Source organism: Panthera pardus, unplaced genomic scaffold (genome assembly GCF_024362965.1).
Source record: "Panthera pardus isolate Hobbes unplaced genomic scaffold, ASM2436296v1 HiC_scaffold_12, whole genome shotgun sequence".
Taxonomy (NCBI): domain Eukaryota; kingdom Metazoa; phylum Chordata; class Mammalia; order Carnivora; family Felidae; genus Panthera; species Panthera pardus.
In genome coordinates this window covers 76,217,410-76,239,369 of record NW_026526677.1, presented here as the reverse complement: position 1 = coordinate 76,239,369, position 21,960 = coordinate 76,217,410, and the positions used below count along the sequence as shown (strand labels likewise).

General features: G+C 42.2%; 1 protein-coding gene and 1 non-coding gene across 3 annotated transcripts; one reads left to right on the top strand and one right to left on the bottom strand.

Annotated features, from left to right (window-relative positions):
• Positions 1-142: 142 nt before the first annotated feature.
• On the bottom strand, positions 143-20,405 carry CUNH11orf97 (chromosome unknown C11orf97 homolog). Of its 2 annotated transcripts, none has more exons than XM_019450120.2 (4): positions 20,168-20,405; positions 15,089-15,193; positions 3,959-4,151; positions 143-457 (listed from the first exon to the last, which is right to left on the bottom strand). In XM_019450120.2, the coding sequence occupies exons 1-3, from the start codon at positions 20,313-20,315 to the stop codon at positions 3,973-3,975; spliced, it is 432 nt and encodes a 143-aa protein (XP_019305665.1). In that variant the 5' UTR covers positions 20,316-20,405; the 3' UTR covers positions 143-457; positions 3,959-3,972. The 2 variants fall into 2 exon arrangements, with proteins under 2 accessions (XP_019305665.1, XP_019305666.1); XM_019450121.2 differs by having other exon boundaries at positions 4,026-4,151; positions 20,168-20,400.
• LOC128776356 (U2 spliceosomal RNA) lies at positions 13,152-13,339 on the top strand. Its single transcript, XR_008421433.1, has one exon. It is a non-coding gene; the product is annotated as a U2 spliceosomal RNA (small nuclear RNA).
• Positions 20,406-21,960: the final 1,555 nt, after the last annotated feature.

The following is a 21,960-nucleotide window of genomic DNA, read 5'->3' as shown; positions in this document are numbered from 1 at the left end:
AGCCAAAGTTGGCCACTTAACCCACTGAGCCACCCGGGGGGCCCCATTTGTTTGTTTGTTTTAATGGATGAACATACTTATACTAAGGGAAGGGTTAAGGTTTATAATATTTACCTCGAAGTAAAGACTCAATAAACATGCCTTTGTTTTTATCATGTTTCACACATTTAATAAAATAAGTTAAATTAGCAACTCAATGTATTCCAAATGTGCCAACTAAAAGTAAATATAATATTCTTCTTCCTTGTTTCCAGGTGCTTAGCAAACTTTGCCAATAGTCTTCCATTGCCTCGGATTAATTTATAGAGGGGAATTAATACCAATAATTAGAATTACAGACTAACATACATTTTTTTTTTTTACACATCTTAAACTGTGAAACAAGCTCGGGCTCTTGTTTTTTCAGGCATCAGGAGAAGGAAGTTTCTTCTCACTGGAAAAATGTATTCATCTTATCCTAGAGCAAAGAAAATAGTGAACAAATAAGCAAGTTTTTACTCTGGGGAAATGCTCTCAGTCCCAACCCCCCCCCCTTTTTTTTTTTTAATTTTTTTAACATTTATTTATTTTGGAGACAGAGAGAGACAGAGCATGAACGGGGGAGGGTCAGAGAGAGGGGGAGACACAGAATCCGAAACAGGCTCCAGGCTCTGAGCTGTCAGCACAGAGCCCGACGCGGGGCTTGAACTCACGGACCGCGAGATCACGACCTGAGCCGAAGTCAGCCGCTTAACCGACTGAGCCACCCAGGCGCCCCAGTCCCAACCCCCTTTTAATCTAAATTTGATTTCATGTTCCCAACAGCACTTCATTTGGTAGAGCAGAGTGTAAAAGCCACACCCGTGCGATCCAGGTAATTAAAGAACCCGCCGCTCAGTCTTCCGGACCCTCAATTCTCAGAGTACAGTGTCCCGACCAGCATCGTTGGTATCACCCGGGAGCTGGTTAGAAAGGCAGAATCCCAGAGCCCACCCCAGACCTACTGTATCGGAGTCTGAGTTTTAGTAAGACACCCATGTCATTTGTAGGCACATTAAAGCTTCAGAAGTGCTGGGCTGGACAACTTTAGCTGCTGTTGTTATATGCCACACGACAAGAAAGAAACGATACAAAGACATGAATAAAACTTGTCGGTCTGAGGAAGGTAGCGGATGCTTCACAGTATCAAACAGAAACGTGTTTTAGAAGTACAATTAGATGATCGTGATTCTAAATTTAAATTTTAAGGCGCGTGTATTAAATGTTGGAAGAGTCACAACTACAATGACCATGTTGTGCATGAGGAAGAGAAAAAGAAGCACGAGTGAATAGGAAAAAGGTGGCGGTGAGGACCCGCTGAGTTATCTAACTGAAGTATACTCTATGGGAGAAGTCCCTGGAAATATTGTAATCCGTGGAAAACCTGTCACTGAAAGCATCAGTTCGAAGCTGTTATACAATACATGCAACTTTGCATGACGAACACACTAAAATCAATAGGTCCCCTCGCTTTTCCCTCTGTTTTGCACTCTATTTAATTTAGCAGGCTCAAGTAGGGAAAACCATATACTTTTGTGGAGGGAGAGACACATGTGAGTTAGCAGCAAGATGATTCTGACCATAGAGTAGGCATCCAACATGTACTTCCTGGTTCGTCATTCACTGGTCATTCACATGACAAAAGGTGACTGAGGACCTACTTTGCCAGGCACCCTGCTAAGTACGTGGTCGTTAGTGGAAGAGACGTGGTTTGTGCTTTCATGGAGTTTCTGATACGTATGCCTTACTGCTGATCAGTTTTTAAAAACTATCTGTGGATTTTGTTCATCTATGATATTTCTGTGCCTCGCGTCTACCTTTTTCATTGATAATGAGAAGAGTCTAATTCCTTGTTACCAATCTGGTTCGCATAGAATGATCAGCTGTGATCTGTATAGCAGATAGTAGGATTTCATATGGCAAAACGCAGCTGATAACTTACAGAGATGAACCTAAGATATATAATCTAAGATATATAGATTATAATAATTATAATCTAAGATTATATAGATATAATAACCTAAGATATTATGATCACTGTTAGTGCTTGACCTGGGCTGTCGATAGAGGCCTAGAGGCTGCTAGGAAGGAAGTGTGGATGAGTGAAAATGAGGGGGAGCAATAAACAAGTCTCTCCTAACTTGTACAGATGAAAATAATGCAATCATGGTCAAAATGAAACACATGTGTTTTTAATCTTATGTCCCCAACTGATGAATTGGGTCATCTGTTGAATTTTATGTCTTCAAGTGAAGGTAATTTGTTCTTCAAACCAGTCTTATAATATGGCATTTAGCAAATCATTCACTTTTTCAAATAAATTGCTTTGTGAGTTTTCTTGGAATGATGAATTTACCCACTATACTTAGAACCTGACAAATTGGGTGGAAGGTTGAAATAAACAGCCCCCAATGGGCAAGAGGCCCAGACATGAGCTGAATCAACATTACTTCAGGACACTGCTATCTTTGTGGATTTCGAGTAGAGCCATCTCCCAGGATCCTAACCCCACATCCCCTCAGCCTGTTGAACCCCACCCACACTGGTTCCACCCTCGGGGTCAGTGACTAGATTCTCTGCCATGATGGCCCAGAGGTTAAGAGCATCATCCCAGAAACCAGACAGACACAGGTTGGTAGTGCTGGGCTCACCACCTCTTAGACACAGGATCTTGAGTAATGTAATGTCGCTGTGCCTCAGTTTTCTCACCTGGAAAATGGAAATTAAAGCTCACATCTTATGTGAACATGTGGATTACATAGCTATATAAAACACTTAACTGTTGTGCCTGGCACATGGCAAATGGTGGCCACTAGTCCTTTATTATTGAACCCATGTCTCCATACTGGTCCTTTTTTGCTACAATGAATCCCCTTTAGTAACCAGGGTTCTTTCTTTCTTTAACCTTGTGTCTCTGTCTCTTAGTGACTGCATTTTTCTCCCTACTGAATCAGATCCTAGAGACTGCCTCCCAGGAGACCCTCCTCCTTTGTGCCACTTTTTCTGAGCTCTCACCCCACTCTTAGGTTCAACAGACTCCCCAGCTCTTGGGCACAGTTTGACTCAGAAAGGCTCTAATATCTAGTGGTTAAAGGCCCCTGGAGACTGGCTGTCTGGATTCTGATCTCGGAACCTCTACTCACTAGCTGAGTGGCTCTGGGTAAATTATTCACCCTTTCTGTGCCTCAGTTGCCTAACCTATCAAATGAATCGTACCTGTTTCCTGTGGTTGTTGTAAAAATTCAGGAGATTATTATACATAAGGAGTCTGGAATTATAAGTACAACACAGCATTACCCAAGCTTGGCATTTTTACTCACTTATCTCTTTTCATCCTAGGGCAACCTCCCATTTGTAGAGCTACTTTTAGGATTTGTAAACCAAATCTCAGGTCCCTAGAATATCTGGACATTACTTACGCTTCCATGCCAAGACCCCTGCTTTCTCCACATCCTGCCACCAATTTCCTGGCAGACACTGACTATGACAGTGAGGAATGAATAATATTTTGTTTCAACCTTTATGTGTGTCTGTGAGGAACAGTGCACTGGGCCCAGCTTGGTGGCCTTTTACCTCAAATGGAGTGACACTAAGGGAGCCAAGCAAAGTAGAAGTCTGATTCTTCCTTAATTCCCTCCTCTTCCCTCTCCCCATTTCCACTGGTAAGCAAAGATCATCCGTCTGGAAAAAGGGACAGCCCAAGATGCCTCCCCAGCGAGGCTGGCTGTGTGCCACAAAGGCCTCCTTAGATAAAAAGGAAAGGGTCAGGAGTACAACTCAGAGGATGAACTTCTATCCTAGCGGTGGGATAATTTGCTTAGCTGAATTGTTACTGTTTGAGTTCCACGCTGAGGTTACACGGCGAAGCTAAAGGCAACCTGAGAGAAGCAAACCAAAAGAAGATTGAATTCTGATTGAGAACTTGAAATAAAGCATGCACCGCTGGTCTGTGAACTAATCGGCGCCCTCAGGGGCTTCAGCAGAAGTCAGGAGTGTCCGGATCTTACTTCCCAGCCCTCCGTGCCTCGAATAGTACTTGGCTTGTGGCAGCATACTGTTTCTGCTCCGCAGTCCTGGCTTCAAGACTCCCACAGGGAGATTCCTTCTAATGCTCCAAATCCCTTCCAGGGCCACTGTCAATATTTTCAAAAGCAAGATGACAATTATTAGCTTCTTTTTAGCACAAAATGTTTTACAAGTATTTATGTGGTCATCATTTTTCCAGTCATTTGGGTGGAGCATTATTTTGTGTGATTAATCAAACCACCCAAGGTCTTTAGTATTTGATCTTTTATTCCAGTTTGTTCATTCAGTTATCCCCCAGGCAACTAAACCTCTATAGTGCTATTAATTAGATAATTTAACTGGCCCTAAAGAAATAGATGAAAAGTCAATATAGAAACATACATAACAAAACAACAAAGGATCAGTAATAAATTAGTTAATACATAGACTTCATGCAGCCAACCCTATCTGATTCGGATTTATTTCCTAGAAGTGCAAACATTTCCAAAGATAATATAATTAAAAGCTACCATATCATCAACTACATTCAACAATCTTCTAATACATTGCACTCGATGCTATTTAATCTCCCCTTGAAGGAAACAACCAGCTCGCAGCAAAAACACCGTAGCAAAATATTCAGAACGTGACGACTACACGTTGATACAAAGCAGACGGCAGTTTTAAATCCTGACATCCTTCGGTAAGTATTGTTTTAGTTCCTTGATTTGCACTGGATCGTCCTCCATATCCTAAAAGCATTTGTTTGGCTCTCGAGAGTCAATCAACAAGCTTTTGGTAAAAATCTACCGTGCAGAAAACTGTGACCCAAGTCAAGTAAGGTTATCCAGGTTAGTGCCATGTGTTGTGTTTACCATTTCTGAAGCTGCAAATCTTAGAGCCAAGTATTCTCCACAGGTCCACGGCGGCCCACTGGTCTCCACGCTAACATTTGATTCCTCCCTAAAGGATTCTGTGCCATGTGGTGATCAGGGGCACAGTGTTTGGGTTCGGGGTGGGGGGATCTGGGTTTCAGCCTTTGCTTCACCACCTAGCAGTTGTATGACTTTGGGCAAGTCATTTAACCCACGATGTCTCAGTTTCCCCAGCTTTGAAATAGGGATGACACTTAGCTTGAAGAATTATCATAGGATTTGGATGAAATAAAGTGCTTTGCATTCAATAAATGGTAGCTATTAGTTTTACAGGGACAATAATCTTCCTATCCAAGCAGGGACTCAGATTCAATTTCCACAGGCACAATCCATGAGCTGACTCACCAAGCGGGTTGTCAGCGCTTGCCTCTCCCTCCCCACTCCTGAATGGAGTCGCTGAAGCCGGCAAGGTTGGTTTCCCCCCTCCCTCAAAGACCTTCGGTGAAGATTCCACAGTCTCCTTCTGTCAAGACCTTACAAAGTTTGAGCTGTTCCTTATACCTAACCTAAATCTTTCCGCACTGTTCCACCCAGTTTCCTCCTCTTCTATCCTGTCTAGAGACAGAAAAGAGCTGCTCTCTAGCCTCTGGGTAATATGCTCTCAGATTTAGGAGCTCACAGGTATTTATTAGATACCCCCTGTGTACAACACCTGGTAAGACACCAAGGAAATAGGGGCACCCTGGTGGCTCAGTTGGTTAGCCACCAGGCTAACCTGACTGGCTCAAGTCATGATCTCACAGTTCGTGGATTCGAGCCCTGTGTCAGGCTCTGTGCTGACAGCTCAGAGCCTGGAGCCTGCTTCGGATTCTGTGTCTCCCTCTCTCTCTGCCCCTCCCCCACTCACCCTCTGTCTGTCTCTCTTTCAAAAATAAACAAACATCAAAAAAAAAATTTTTTTAAAGAAACCAAGGGAAAAGATTTAGTTTTGTTCCACATTGTGGGAAGTTCTGGCTAATGAAAAACCATTTGAAATCAGGAGGCAGAACTATGTAGAAAAACCACATTAAATTTGATAGAAAAATTATAACTAATCTAATACTAAGCTTTCAAATGCAATCACAGGAATATCTGGAGGTTTACAACTTACTGGGGAATACACCTCAAATGCAAATGCAGATGTTCAGTAATGTGTGACAAAAAAATCAAAGCAAAATATAGTTATGTGTAAGTATTTATTGTACTCAGGGAAAGAGGCTGCTGGGGAAAAAAAAACAGCACTGCTTTGACTTGACTTGATGTTTGGATGAAGAAGTTACAGATGGTGATATGTTCAACTGGAGAAAAGGAAGCCGAGAGGGGCACCTGGGTGGCTCAGTCAGTTAAGCTTCCGACTTCGGCTCAGGTCACGATCTCACAATTTGTGGGTTCGAGCCCCGCATCAGGCTCCGTGCTGACAGCTCAGAGCCTGGAGCCTGCTTCAGATTCTGGGTCTCCCTCTCTCTCTGCCCCTCCCCGGCTTGTGCTCTGTCTCTTTCTCTCAAAAATGAATAAGCGTTTTTAAAAATTTTTTTTAAAAAAAGCCTAGAAAGAAGCACAAGTGCCTTTTGAAGCAGCTTCTTGAAAGAGAAATCCAACTCCCTCGGTTCTGGGCATGTGCATTCCAAGAGGAGGAAGAAAAGACAAAGAGGGGAGGAGGGCCAGGGAGACCACAGGGCTGGCACACAACCTGGAAAGGAAAGGGCAGCTGAGAGGAAGCAATTCAATCCCTTCTGGAAGCTCAGAATCTTCAGGAGTGTCTTCTTCCCTCCTCCCTTCTCTGCCCCCAACCCCTTCTACTCAGAGACCTTTCTAGGTGTGTGTTTGTCCTGAATGTTAAGGTTACTAAACCATGACTTTATGCTAGAAATTTTAGCCAGGAGGACCTGGCCTGGTCTTTCAGGGAAGATAAGTTTGCCCTTCAAAAATATTTTCGTTCCCTTCAGCTGTCTCTGCTTATGAGTAATGAATACTGGAGCTTGAAAAGCCAGTTTAGAGCCATATCATATGGGCTTCCTTTGTGTAAATATCGTCAAGAGATTCGACCACAGGAAGAAAAATTTAAGCAATTTAAATTCATCTTTGGTGACTCCGAGGCTCTGTAATTACCTTAACGTGCCTTTGGTGTCTAGTAAATTCCTTTACATTGTAGGTACACAAAATATTTTCGTTGAATGAATCAATGAATAACAAACATATCCACACTTGCCGAGCGATGTTTTACATTTTCTAAATTGGTACTAAATGTAATAAATAAGCAAAGCTGAAAATTAAGTTTTTATGCATTCTGGGACATATAGACACAAGTTAATGGATTTGGCAGGACACTTGGGAAAGTCATTGCAAAAGGTAATGTTGTGTAACAGAAAACTAGTGAGTGTTATTAATCGGATTTTTCATGATTACTATAACTTCTGCAGGTTGTAGCCAGGAAAATATAAAAGCCCTTGCAACTTGAAAACATTAAATTAAAACATTAATTTATTTCCACAAAGTCCTCTGCAGAAGTTCTTAGAAATGTAGAAATAGTTTTAAGATAAATGGTAAAATGATAAATGATAATACCTGTTTCACAAGCTTACCTCTTCATTTTAAAAAGTTGTAAGGAGGGGGGAAATCTTCAGGGAGTCACTAAGAATATGTGCATGATGATATAGGCTAATTCTTACCTATCCAGAACGTTCCATAAGTTGGAACTTTCCCATGAGTTCCATTCTCTTTTTTTTAATTTTTTTTTTTTACAGTTTATTTGTTTTGAGAAAAAGAGAGAGAGAGAGAGAGAGAGAGAGAGAGAGAAGGATGGGCAGAGAAAGACGGAGAGAGAGAATCCCAAGCAGGCTCCATGCTGTCAGTGCAGAGCCCAATGTGGGGCTCGATCCCACAGACCATGAGATCATGACCTGAGCCGATAATCAAGAGTTGGACACTTCACTGGCTGAGCCACCCAGGTGCCCTCCCCCACCCCCCAAACTCCATTCTCATCTGACAGAAGATTTGAGCAGAAAATGGCATTTGCTTGTCAGGATGATGAGACTGTTTTTGAGTAGAGGCCAGACCCTGTCCTTTCTGGCAGGAATGTGTAAAGCCTCTGAAGACTGTTCTACCTCAAGTTTGAACTTGAGGCAGAACTTGGAAAAGATTGTGACAGCTTTTCTTTTACTGAAGAGAATACTATCTGCTACCAATACAATTTCAATAATAATAACCTCAGAAAACATAACCTTATGTTTAATATTTAAAAAATTTTTTAAACATTTATTCATTTTTTTGAGAGACAGAGAAAGACAGTGCGAGCAAGGGAGGGGCAGAAAGAGAGGGAGACACAGAATCTGAAGCAGGCTCCAAGCTCTGAGCATTAGCACAGAGCCTAACGCAGGGCTCAAACTCACAAACTGTGAGATCATGACCTGAGCCGAAGTCAGACGCTTAACTGACTGAGCCACCAGGTGCCCCAATAATCTTATGTTTTAAAAGAGACATTATAAGCCAATGGCTGAGAGCAAGGACATCAGCTTCTGAAAAGCCTTTCGCACTGTGTGACAAAGGGTAAGTCACTGTACCTCCCTGAGCCTCAGCTTCCAGATCTGCAAAATGGGAATAATAAGAGTGCAGGGTCATTGCAAGGGTTGAAAGATATAATTTATAAAAACCGCAAAAATATAATAGTAATACTATTAGTTACTAATAATACTTATTATGATTACCACCACCATCATATATATGTAGACACCCTGGACCCACACCTACCCCTTACCCCAGCCTCCAATGCTTCTCACTGAGCCCACCTATCTCTGTACAAGGAGCCAGGAAAGAATCAAAATCCCCGAGAAGAGAGGGCTATGCAGGCTGGAAGCCCATGTTTCCTGTGGTCACTGATGTCCTTCCCCAGATCCAAGTAAGGGGTAACAACCACCTGGGATATCTCGCCCATGTCAATGTCGTCACAACTCTTTTTGTTGTTTGTTTTCTTTTTGAGAGAGAGACAGAGTATGAGACGGGGAGGGGCAGAGAGAGAGGGAGACACAGAATCCGAAGCAGGCTCCAGGCTCTGAGCTGTCAGCACAGAGGCGGATGCAGGGCCCCAACCTCTGAACTTCGAGTTCCTGACCTGAGCAGAAGTCAGGCTCTTAAACGACTACACCACCCAGGCCCCCCGTCGTCACAACTCTTAGTAACTGCTGCCACAACACGACCACATGAACAACTAGGTAGCTCATTTCGCTGAAGGCTCCAGAAGACAAACCTGAATCTCCTACTGCCACCCAAACAAAAGTATTCCAAAATAAGGGCAATGTTTACTCTGTTACACGTCCACAAAACCTAATTAATGCATCTTACACTTCTTATTTACTTCCTTCAACCCAAGAAAAAGAAAATTTTGATCTTACACCGATTTCACTCAACCAGAGGAAAAGAGAAAAAGCACAGAAATAAGTGAAGTCCACTGCTTCTGGGCACTTCCATAATTGTCATCATTAGTTCGGTCACAAACAAAACATGCTATGATTTAAGTTGCCTGACTTCAGGCCAACCCCCCTCTTGATAAATGGCCTAAGCTGTTTGGTAAGTTCACCCTTTGCTATGTGACCTGGCGTTTTGGTGCTTTATCGACGGTTGAGAGAAACTCCAGCCTGGATGCTTACTGAAATCTCGCTTCCCTCAATCCGATTGTGGTGAGACGATGTGGAATGCAAACAAACCCAATTAATGCAACCCTTGCTACACAAATATGCTTGCATGCATGCATATATACCTTGGGGTCCCTAGAATTTAGATTTAGATATTTAGAATTCAGATATTTTTAGATTTTCTTTAATGTCTATTTTTTTTTGAGAGAGAGGGAGAGAGAGATAGAGAGACAAAGTGAGAGCAGGGGAGGGGCAGATAGAGGGAGACACAGAATCCAAAGCAGGCTCCAGGCTCCAAGCTGTCAGCACAGAGCCCAAAGGGGGGCTCAAACTCACGAACCGCGAGATCATGACCTGAGCCGAAGTTGGAGGCTTAACCGACTGAGACACCCAGGCGCCTCCTAGACTTGGGTATGTCTAAGAAATAGTATAGATTGTTTATCTATAGTCATAAATTCAAATATATATAATACATGTATATATTATATATATATATATCTGTATATATGTAGATGTATGTATACATATATGTAGATATATACATATATATATCTGTATATATATGTATGTATATAATGTATCTACTAGTTAGACGTTTTATTTAAAGCAGGCCAGAGGCAAGAAATAATTGGCTCTCCTACTCTTATTTTGTTCTACTTTTGTTGGAGGCATGGATGCCAGAGAAACACATTTTTTCCCATTTCCACCATGAAAGGAGAAAGTCTGCAGTGGACGTGTGAACATAGCTTGTGAAATGCCCCACTTGACTGGGGAACTTCACACGCAAGGGGGAACAGAGTGGGCAGGCCAGCTAGGGTGGCATAACCCAACTCCAGTCACTGCTGCCAGGTGTGAATGTCAACTTGGTCGTCACACCTCTCTCTCCTCCCTTCTCCCTCTTCACCCAACATAATCTAAACATCTAGATTTGTATGTAAAAAGTCCTGATTTTTGAAATGTTGACAGCTGGTTCATATATTCAAAAATTACAATGCAGAACAAATAAATATGTCTATCTGCTTGCAAGATGAACCTGCCAGAGGAGTCAACAGTTAGGGATCCTGACCCAAACTAAGATACCCCCAACAGCATCACTAGATGTGGGACGTGGTGATCTGGAGTGGGTATGGAGGGTGGCTCTCTGGTTTTGGACTTGGACATTAGGCCACGTCATGCATTGGGATAGGTGATATATAGGAAGGAATAAACCGAGGAGAAGCATGAGTTTTGTTTGGGACGTGCTGATGTTGGACATGGGACATCCACTGAGAGAAACTTAGCCTGGAGACACAGATTTCAGACACAGGCACATCATAATGAGGTAGTGGTAGAAAGAGTGGGAATAGTGGTGATGATCCAGGGAAAGCCAATGGAACAAGATTTAGAAAACTGTGGGTAACACCCTGATAAACACTAATATTTGATGATGAGGATGTGTGGGAGAAAGTTCTTAAAGGAGGATGAAAAGAAACATGCAGAGAAGTGAGAGAAGAATAAGGACATTTTAGTATCAAGGAGTGTGAGGAAGAAACAAGGTTTAAGGAGAGAACTCATCTATGAGTTGACATATCAACTATGTCTCGTGTTGCAGAAATCTCAAGCCAGTCAAGGGCAGAACAGTACCCATGGGACTTAGTCATAACATGTCACTGGAAACACTATAGTGCATAAAAGCCAATGGGATTTGGGGGTCAGACCTGAGTTTGGAATCTGGTTTTGCCACTTAAAGCATCACCTTGGACAGCAAAAACCTCTCAAAATCTCAGTTTTCTCATCCATAAAATGGGGATCATAATACCTACATCGCATGGCTTTTATGAGGATTTGTAGTAAGCAAAATAAAGCCCCCATCCTCATATAGCTTATGTGGGAGAGGTCGTCAGTAAAGAAGTATGCAAATAAATACTTAATTACAGGTAGTAATTTTTTTTTAAAAGAGCAGAAAGAAGAAAGTGGTATAGAACATTAGAGAGTAATTGGAGGAGTGGGTAGTCTCTATTTTAACCTGGTAGAGATGTTATCTCCAAGAAGGTGACATTTGAGCTGAAACTTGAAGGAAAAGGGAGAAAGACATTTGATGGTCTGGGCGAAGTGTAAAGGTTCTGAGGTGGGAAAGGGTTTGGCATGTTCCAGAACATCAGGAAAATCTGTGTGGCTACGGTGGGGTGGGGAAGCATAAGGGTTGACTTCAGAGAGTTGAGCAGACCACACAAGGGGACTGGGATTTCGTCTAAGAATAATAAGGAGTCATCGGAGAGTTCTGAGTATGGAGGTGATGTGCGGGGAAGCATAAGGGTTGACTTCAGAAAGTTGAGCAGACCACACAAGGGGACTGGGATTTCGTCTAAGAATAATAAGGAGCCATCGGAGAGTTCTGAGTATGGAGGTGATATGCGACGAGTTATGTTGTGAGAGCTCCCTCTGGGTTCTGTATAGAGAACAGAAGGGGGGGGGGGGGACAGCAGTAGAAGCTGTAATAGGGTGCTACTACTGGGCTTGGAAGACATGAAAGGGGCTTGGACGAGGTTGCAGTTGGGGAGATTTAGGATGTATTTCCAATGTAGACTTAACAGGATTAGCTAAGGGACTGGATAGGAAGTTTGAAGATTTGACTTTTAGATATTGGGCCTAAGCAATGGAGTGGATGGTGATGTCATTTCCTGAGATGGGGAAGAGCTGTTGAAGGGTGGTGTAGAATAAGAGTCCTGTTCTGGACACGTTAAGTTTGAGAGGCCTAACGGACACCCAGGTGGGAAGTTAAGTTATGCTTTGGGGATCTGAGGGGAAAAGCAGAGGCCAGAGATACAAACTTTGGAGTCATGAGCGCAGCGGGGCTGGATGTGATCGCTCAAGAAATGAAGGTAGGGCCTGTGACTGAGCTTTCCAAAGTTTAGAGGTGAGGAGGAGGGACAGCCAGCAAAGGTGACAAAGAGTAGCACCAGCAAAACCAGGAGACTGGAGCATGGTGACCCGGAGGCTAAGTGGACAAAGTCTTTTCAAAGGGAAGGAGTCAACAATTCCGCCAGGTGCTACAGAGAAGTTGAGTGTGATGAGTTTGGGGGCTGTATTTGACTTTCAAGATTATCGGATTTGACCTTCAAGAGGAAGGTCACTCACCATCTGGAAACGAACAGTTTCCTTGGATTCACGGAAACAGAAGCCTATTTGCAATGGGTGAAGGAGTAAACAGTAAGTGCAGCAGTGGAAGCAACGGGTCTAGTGTCCTTACCGTTAACATGTAGGAATAGCTGCTATGGAAGCCGCACTAGCCCCTAAAAATTTTATGCAGAGTTCTGCGTGTATGGGACAAGCTGTGCTCTCCAGAAAGAGAAGTGATCGCTTTCATCGTGTATTCAAAGGAGTCTGTCACTGTCACTGGAAACCCCGCAGTAGGAGGCTCAATGGCTGGCCCAGAGCGACAACACTCAGACTAAGCACCCTCCCTGTGCCAGTTCCCTGTTGTGGCCAAGGACACAGGGCTGCCAGCCTTGTTCATTTTTTTTTTTTTTTAAGAACAGAAAAAGAAAAAAAAAAATCAGTAGTTCCTGTTTTCCATAAGCAAAGCCCCTTTAAAACTTAACCTTCCATCGCTTTCTCGGGCTTTTGGCTAAGATCAAATGCAGCGTGTGTTCTGGTCAGTTAAAATACCTGGTAAGTCCTCTACCTGAGGACAGTACGTTAAGTGGATTTGGGGAGCAGGGAGATGGAATAGGAGCTCTCTCCGTCCACACACCGAGCTGGTATCGCAGTATCTCCAGGAATGGTGAACCCAAAATAAATAAATAAACGAAGATAAAAATAAAAATATATAAAACTTTAATCTTCCAGAGTCTGTTCTCGGTCTGGACTAAAAGACCCCCCTCTGTGCGACCTCTGGTGGCTGTTTCAAAAAATGCAGCCCAAGCATTTCTATTTTATAGGAAGGATATTTTTGCAAAGATTGCTTAGAAAAATGAATTTTTTATAAATCATATCATATTTCCTAATCACTTATATTGTCAAAAAAATGAATTGTAACCAATAACAATAATACAATATCTAGCTAGTATATACATTATAGATTTATAAGCGCGTATATGAAATAACCCCAAAATAAAACAGTGTAAGACTTAAAAATTTTGTTAACCACTAGGGAAATTGTACATATGGGCAGAGTTTCAGAGAAGCAGTTTAGTAGAAGCATTCTGCATCCAGACTTTATATTTTCCTTCCAGACACAGTATCAGTAAAACCGGCCATTTTTGCTGGTCTCTCCTTTCGTAAGAATGGGCAATAGAGGAGGCCTAAAATCTGTTTGTATGACTGGTTCTGTGATGGAAAGTGGGAAAAAAAATTGGAGAGTCTGAAAAAATGCACTTCTGGGCCTGCAGCATCAGCTCTTGGGAATCCTTAGAGAATTTGGGCCCCGCTGGGGATTCAACAATCCTCCTCAGAAAATGTCAAGTTCTCTGAGTATAGGAGTCACATCTTACAGTTCTTTTCTTTCCTCTAGGAATGCTGGCACCCAAGAGATTTGCAATAAAAACCTGATTGTTTGAAAAGCATGAAATGTGCACCCAGTAGTCACTGAGAAGGAATCACGAAAACGAGGGGCTCCAGTGGTTCCAAAATAACATCTGTGAGGGATTCTGGGCTTCTAGAGCTTATCTTTTCCCAAACCATCAATGAGAACTATCAATACCCAGACCATATAACCCGTAAACTATGTGTATATACAATAAAATTCTTGGATGGTTTTTTGGCCTGTTTATTTTAAAAAATTTTTTTAATGTTTATTTACCCTTGAGAGAGAGAGAGCATGCGCATGGGGGGGGGGGGGCAGGGGGAGGGAGACACAGAATCTGAAGCAGGCTCCAGGCTCCCAGCTGTCAGCACAGAGCCCTACACGGGGCTTGAACTCAGGAACCGCAGGATCATGACCCTAGCCAAAGTCAGACACTCAACCAACTGAGTCACCAGGCACCCCGATTGTTTGACCTGTTTAAATGACTTCGATTCTTCTGGGTCAGCAATTTTGCAAATTGGTCCCTGCGCCATCAGCCTCCACATCAACCGTGAACTCGGTAGAAATGCAAATTGCGCCCATTCCCCACCCACCCCCCAACTACTGAGCCAGTTACTGTAGGAATGAGTCCCAGCATTCTGCTTTTAACATGCTCTCCCAGGTAATTCTGATGAAATCTAAACTCTGGGAACCACTGTTATTGGTCATACCTATATTGATAAAGATTGAAGATGTTATTGTGCTTTTCTTGGCAAAAATTCTACTTCTCATTAAATTAAATAACTCCACCAAAAATGTGGGGCAGCAATGTAGATGCTGACGCCCAGCTCATTTTTTTCCTAAATATAAGCTTATTTGCACAGAGGTGAACTAATTATAAAATTAGCTCAAGAATTTCCCAAGGATCCGTTTTTCTTCTGATAGTCATGGTTTTGTAATCGATAAAATAATCACTCTCCCATCAAATAGGTAATTTCAGTTTCATTTCAGAACTACACTTCGTTTGTCACTGAGATTACCTGCAGGTGCATTTTTAATGTGGCATTCATCTCTTTTAATATAAAGTTCTTCTTCCAGTACTTCCTTAATTCGCTTATGTGGTTCTGAATACAAGAATTTCTTCCCTATAAAGACATGAATCAAATCAGTTACTTATCATAAATTACGCCCAACTTTCTGGCCATTATACCTACTGAATAACTATTTTCTAAAAGGACACATCCTTCCATACAGAGAGCAGATGATTTCCTCCTGAGGCTCTATTTTGGAAAAATCCCTTTCATTGTAATTTTTGGTTCTTTTGGGACTTTTTGCTGTCACATAATTCCTGAACTTTTGTGGTGAGTTTCAGATACCTCTTTCAGTTATTATGAAGAAATAGATGGAGTTTCCTTCGTTAGCTTCAAGATAACTCATTTATTCAATAAATCCTTTTTTTTTTTTTAGTTTATTTATTTTTTGAGAGAGAGAGAGCAGGGGAGAGGCAGAGAGAGAAAAGGAGAGAGAGCATCCTAAGCAGACTCCACACTGTCAGCACTGAGCCCGATGCAGGACTCAAACTCATGAACCGTGAGATCATGATCTGAGCTGAAATCAAGAGACAGACACTTAACCAACTGAGCCACCGAGAAGCCCCTATTCAATAAACCCTTAGTAAAGACCTACTCTGTGCCAGGCATTTGGCTAGGGGCAGAGGACCTAGCAATGAATAAGACAGATGTGTGCATGAAGTTTATAATCCAGATACACGACACAGAACAGCCCCAGCATTATTTAATCATTACTTTTACAGATCAACCTGAATTGTAGTAATGAACCACACATGGACATATGACTTTTTCCTGGCCTCTAAGCCTGGCCCTGTAGGATATCACTGCTATTGTGGAGGACTGGGTTATTTGTTCTAAGCACTTTAGCAATATTTCTTCTGCTCACCCCCGCCCCGAGCTCTGTGCTGACACTGTCTTCCCCAGTCTCTCCTGTCAGCCCCACTCTCTTGGTCTCTGAGCTTCATCATGGCCCTTCTGCCCATTCCCACATCAAAGCCTTTGTACATTCTATTTTCGGCCTGAACTGCCTTTCTCCTAATATTTTTGCCTGGGTAGCTTCTACTCAAATTTCAAGTGCAGGCTTAAATGTCAGTTCTTTGGGGAAACTTTCCCTGACTCTACAATCTTGAAATGTCCCTGGTTACTTTTTCTCATAATACTCTCTTTTCTTTTATTTCATTTATTACAATTTGTATATGGCTTCATTTGCTTTATTTACCATTATTTATGTAACTACTAGTTGAATATATGCCTTCCTTACCAGACCATACATACTGTAGGGCAGGAATGTTGTCTGTTCAGTCCATCCGAGTCCTAGAACACAATCTGGCACAATAATAGACCAAATATGTGTTCAAGCAGAACTCAGCATTGTTAAATTAGATAGAGTTCAAAGACTATTCTCGTGCATGAATCCCAATGCAGCCTTGTCAATGTAAGGGAACAAGTAGTTCTAGTCTTAATACCCAAAAGCTCAATCCAAGGAATCATGGAAAACCTAAACAACCAAATACTTCAGCTATTTTAAGATGTGACTTTAACTCACAATGGTATGTGCCTCATCTTTTCCAGACTAACTGATACACTGGTGAATAGATTTGACTTGTGTACAGACTGGTCCAAACGGGGTAATAGACCAGTTGCCTCTGGCTATGTGGGTCATTCCTGGTCATGAAAACTCACACATGCCCTCAAACATGAACAAGGTAAAATTAGACACTTTCTGGGTCTCACGTTTGTTTCCCAAAAGTTAGGAGTCCTATGAAGGGGAGGTGGCAGTTAGCATTACTCAATCTTAACTTTGGTTTAAATGTTTTTGGCTAAATTAGGAGCTGAAGGAAGGAAAGGGTATAGGAACCATGGCTAAGAAGGAAGAAAATCCTGTAACCGGTCAGTAGTACAGAAGAGATCACCTGCTCTAAGTTCAAGTCTCTTGACGAATTTCAGCTGTGCTGCTACAAGAGTTTCTGGAGGAAATCATCAAAGGTTTTGAGGAACTGTTAAAAATTATAGTGGTAAAGAGCTTAGTCTAGGCAAATATTCCCTGCTCCAAGAAGGAAGGAGGAAAGGAAGAAAGGAAGGAGGGAAGGAAGGAAAAGAAAGAAGGAAGGAAAAAAGGAAAAAGGAAAAAATTCTACAAACTCTGACATAGCAACTGGATGTTGATCTTCAACATTTTGCGTGGGTTAGTCAACAGATGGCTTGTGAGTCACAGACAATGAAGAACGGTGATCACCAAGTTTTAAGGACCTACTTAAAACCATGTTATCCCAGACTAAATGGCTTTCTTTTGTTAAGAGCTAATTAACAATTGCTATAATTTATTGAATGCTACCATACAGATGTTGTTAGCATCTTACATATATTATCTCTCGTTCTCAAAATCACTCTATGGGCAGGGATAATTATTCCTAATTTGATCGTTGAGAAAGCAACTCTCAGAAATCACAAAACTAGTCATAAAAATTAAAAGCCAAGCCTACCTGATTCCCAAACCCCAGTTACTACGCCAGCTAGATTAGGGGGATGTTGCAGCCATAATGTATCCGCATTTCAACAAAGGCATTTGATAAAGTGTATTTGTAGGAGGCAGAGCACTCATGGCAAAGATCAGGGTCTTCTAGAGGCTCTACTCGGAACTCTTGGAACCACCTCCTAATTTGGGTATAGGAATTGCCCATAAATTCACCAAATGTGAGAATGGCACAGACTTGCTGAATGGCAAACTCAGGACTCAACGGGCTGCTTGCATACCAGGAACGAAATGCTAAATTTCACAAAATGGTATTGATGGAGATAAATACACTAACTTGTTTTTAGGACGAGACAATTAACTGCATAAATATAAGGTAGGAAAAGTGTCCAAATGTTTTCAGTTGGACGAAAGAGGAAAGAGAAACTGAGGATGTCATAGACTGCATTTGTTATGTATATTAATAATACAATGTGCCTCCCAAAACAGCTAATGTGATCCTGGATCCGTTTAATAGAAGCATAAGGTTCAGCTCAAGGGAGGTTATCGTCCACCACACTAGCCTAATCTGATCACATCTGGAATACTGGATTCAGTGATTTAATAAACTGGAGAATGTTGGAAGAGGTTAGCCAGCACGGTGAGAGAGCTCCAAAGAATTTTAAAGATGACACTGAAGTCTATGAAAGATTTGGTGGCTGCTCAAATATCCACCTTCATACAATTTAAGGGTGTTTCATTGGAAAAGGACCTCATTTCATCTCTGTCTATTTCAGATCAGACCTGTGATGAGGGAGTAGAAACTACAGAGAGACTGAAGACCTTTCCAAAAAACATTTGAAAATTGAATGGGTACTTCATGTGGGTGTGAATAGCCTGGCTCTACTTAGGCTGAGGCCTTCAGAGAAGATTCTCCGGAAGGCTGAAGCAAGAACTCCACATGCCCCACCCCCGACTTTGTGAGTTCCTGAAAGTTTGGACACATGCCTTAATTCGGTACTCCTCTGCAGCTTGCCCAATGCCTGGCATGCAGTAAGGAAAATTCCCAGATGGAATTTCAGTCAGAATAAGGATGTACTTAAATATACTGTATACTTAAACATACTAGATTTCATTGCTTTAAGTAAGACCCCTCCATGCTGTTGATAATAATCCAAGGAATGTGGGGCTGATGCTGAGGGAAGAGGCCCTTTCATTAGGAGACACAGGTTCTGCGGGTCCTTAATGAGGTGTCCTGGGAGCAGAGTGTGTGGCCCCCTGAGACAGGGGAGCTGAGCCCACCCCTCCCTCCTGGGGTCTGCCTGGGCACCGAAGGAACTGCTAGAGCCTGAGGCCCGTCCCTAGAGAGGCAATCAAGGAGGCAATGCAGAAGGGCTAGAAACTGCTGGTGTTCCTCTTTTGGCCTATGATATTCACCATCATCATTCCTCAGCACTCACTGAAAACCTGTAGAGCACAAGTGGGCTGTGAAATATCTGCAAATTCACGGAACAACATGGATGAGTGCTGAGGTCTGGAGCAGACTCAGGTTTCAGCCAGGTTGGTGGTGACTGGACCAGAGCTGCCTTTACTCACTCGAATATTGTTTGTGTGTTCGGCAGGGCAAAGGAGGAAACCGTGTGTTGAAACGTGGCCCATAATTGTGAGATTCTAAAAGCCTCAGGTAGTAACAATTGATGAACTGAGAGTCCAACAGATGTGAGTTTAAGTGTTTTAAGTATTTCTCCGGCATTGACTGAATGACTGTAGGAAAGTCACTTCATTTCCTCTAATCTAGACCTCAGTTTCCTGGTCTGTAAAATGAAGGAATTGGCAAAAATGATCTACGTATTTCTGTGTGTGTGTGTGTGTGTGTGTGTATAATTTATATATATACAGATTATAAATGTCTATACATTTTATTATATAGAAATTAATATATATTATTTAGATATAAATAATAATTCATATACAATATATAATACATAATTGTACATAACATAGAATTATATAGCAATATATTAATATATAATACGTATTTTATATATAAATATATTTATATTATTTACATATACTTAGTATATAAAATAATTTGCATTATTTATATATATTTATTATATATAAATATATAAATATATTCTTATATATTTATTATATACAATTTTAAATTTATATTATATATTACAGATTTTTATAATTATAATTTTATAATTTTATTTTCTATGCAGATTTTATATTTACAATTTTATAATTTATACACACGTATACACACACACACACACACACACACACACACACTTTTTTTTTTTCAATACCTTCCAGGCCAATGCCACTACCTATAGGTTGGAGGCTACTTGGGCTTCAGGGAGCCTTTTGTGAAACAGGCTTTGGGGAAAGGGACCTGATCCTCTCGACCACAGTGCCATCAGCTCCCCTGCCTTTGCCGAAACGGCAGCTCTGCCCCCTCCCTCCAAAACCCTTCTGGCCCCAGCCAGTCTCACTGCGGTTTCCCCCCAGTCCCCACCCAGTCCCCATTTCACGCGTTCTGCACGCCACACGTCCCTCCGCTCCGGGTGCGCGACTGGAGGGGAACTCACATTGTTTGCAAGACTCCTGGGGTCCGCCGCCGCCGGGCTCCCCTCGCGCCCCGCACCCCAGTCCCGCCGGCGGCCGAGGCTGCTCCCCGTCGCGGCCCGGCTCCGGCGCCGCCACCGAGGTCACCGCCACCGCTTCCTCCCGCCTCATGCCGCGGGCATCTTCGCCGGCTGCCCCCGGCCTTCTCCGCTCCTCCGCCCGCTACCTAGGGAACGCCGGGCGTCTCCGGTTGCCATAGTGACTGCGGATCTTCGCGGCTGCAGAAGTTCTCAGGGTGCTTCTCCACGGCCCTTGGTGTCCCGCGCGCCCAGGGCGGCCCTGAAGTTAGGGAGCATCGATTACCTACCCACCAAAACAAAGGACTTTCCATTAGGCTTTCGTTTGTTTCTCACTCCCACTTCGCAGGAGTAGCTTTACTATTCCCAGGTAGGGAAACTGAGATTCAGGAAAGCTAAGGAAATTGTCCGAGGTCACAGGCCCAAAGAATAGATCACCCCCTGGAGCAGGTAGGAGTAGGAGCAGGTACTAGACAGGTGAGTTCAGGGTAAGGTCGCTAGTTTCACGTGCGTTGAGCTCATCCTGTCTCGCTCCCTGCTACACACGTGATCAAATAAATGCATGTGGAGGATCCCAAACTTTTGGATTCTAAGTTGTTTTTAAGCAACTCTTGTAGTTTTCAAGAACTTTTGTATTCACAATCTATTTCAATCTATACATAGTAACTATTTTTACAGATGAGAATATCGAATTCAGAGAAATTTGATTTGAGTAGCAAACGGGAAAACCTAGAGCTTTATTTGGAGCATGAGGTTGCTTTTGTTTTGTTTTTGCAGTCATTGAAAAATAAAATTACGATGTGGTGTTACTTTTATGAGGAGTAAATGTGCATTATTTTACAGAGTCGAATAGTTCTACAAACTTATAACCAAGTGCAGGGGACCCCACCTGCCTCCATTTCATCCCCAAACAACCACTTTCACGTCTCTTGGCTGACACTTTAGTATTTATAACCACGTAACCAAGTGTTTATTTTGATGCTTTTAGGTTTTTCAGTTTTAGGTATCATATGCTGATCTCCTACTTTGAAAGAATAAGGCTTTATCTTTCTTTCCTTTTCCTCACCTCCCATATATTCACTGCCCCCTCAAACCCCTAGTAAAGATAAATCAAAATTTTGGCCAGAGCATTTGTATTACCATGACTAAGTTAACTCTAGTCACAGCTGAGCTATATAATAATACTATGGTGACTTTTCCCTTCTGAATAGCGTTTTAACTTCCTGGAGTTGGTAACTGCCCTTGTTTTTAATTTTCTTGCTTTTTAATGTCCTTATCACTGATGGATTCCTAAACTCTCTCTCTCTTAATATGTTCCAACTCATGAGCAATTTTGTCAATTTTATCTTTTTTAAAAAGGGTTGGACTGGTTGCTCTCTAGACCTCTAGTTGCACAGCTGCTGCCTAAGGATTTCCCTTTGGCTGTCTCTTGCATTCGATCCCTTGTTTTGTGTATCCCATCTTTTCTCATTCTTGGTTTACTCACTTATTTGGTGAAGTCTGGCCCCAGTAGCATTTTGAGAAATGGTATATAGAAGATAAAATGTCCAAGTCCTATCAGTTTGAAAGTGTCTTTATTTTACTTTCTACTAACGTGGAAGTTTGGCTGGGTAAAGAACTTTCGATTGGAAATCATTTTTCCTCAGAATTTTAAAGTCATTGTCTTCCGGTATCTAATGTTGCCATAGAGAATCATTCCATTCCTTACCGCTGGTACAGGCCCTGTTTTTTGTTTTTTT

Coding starts and splice junctions, on each gene's coding strand:
- CUNH11orf97 (XM_019450120.2), bottom strand. CDS start 20,315: ATGAGGCGGGAGGAAGCGGTGGCGGTGACCTCGGTGGCGGCGCCGGAG. Junction 15,194..20,167: donor CCAGGAGTCTTGCAAACAAT/GTGAGTTCCCCT, acceptor ATGTCTTTATAG/GGAAGAAATTCTTGTATTCA. Junction 4,152..15,088: donor CATTAAAAATGCACCTGCAG/GTAATCTCAGTG, acceptor AAATATTGACAG/TGGCCCTGGAAGGGATTTGG.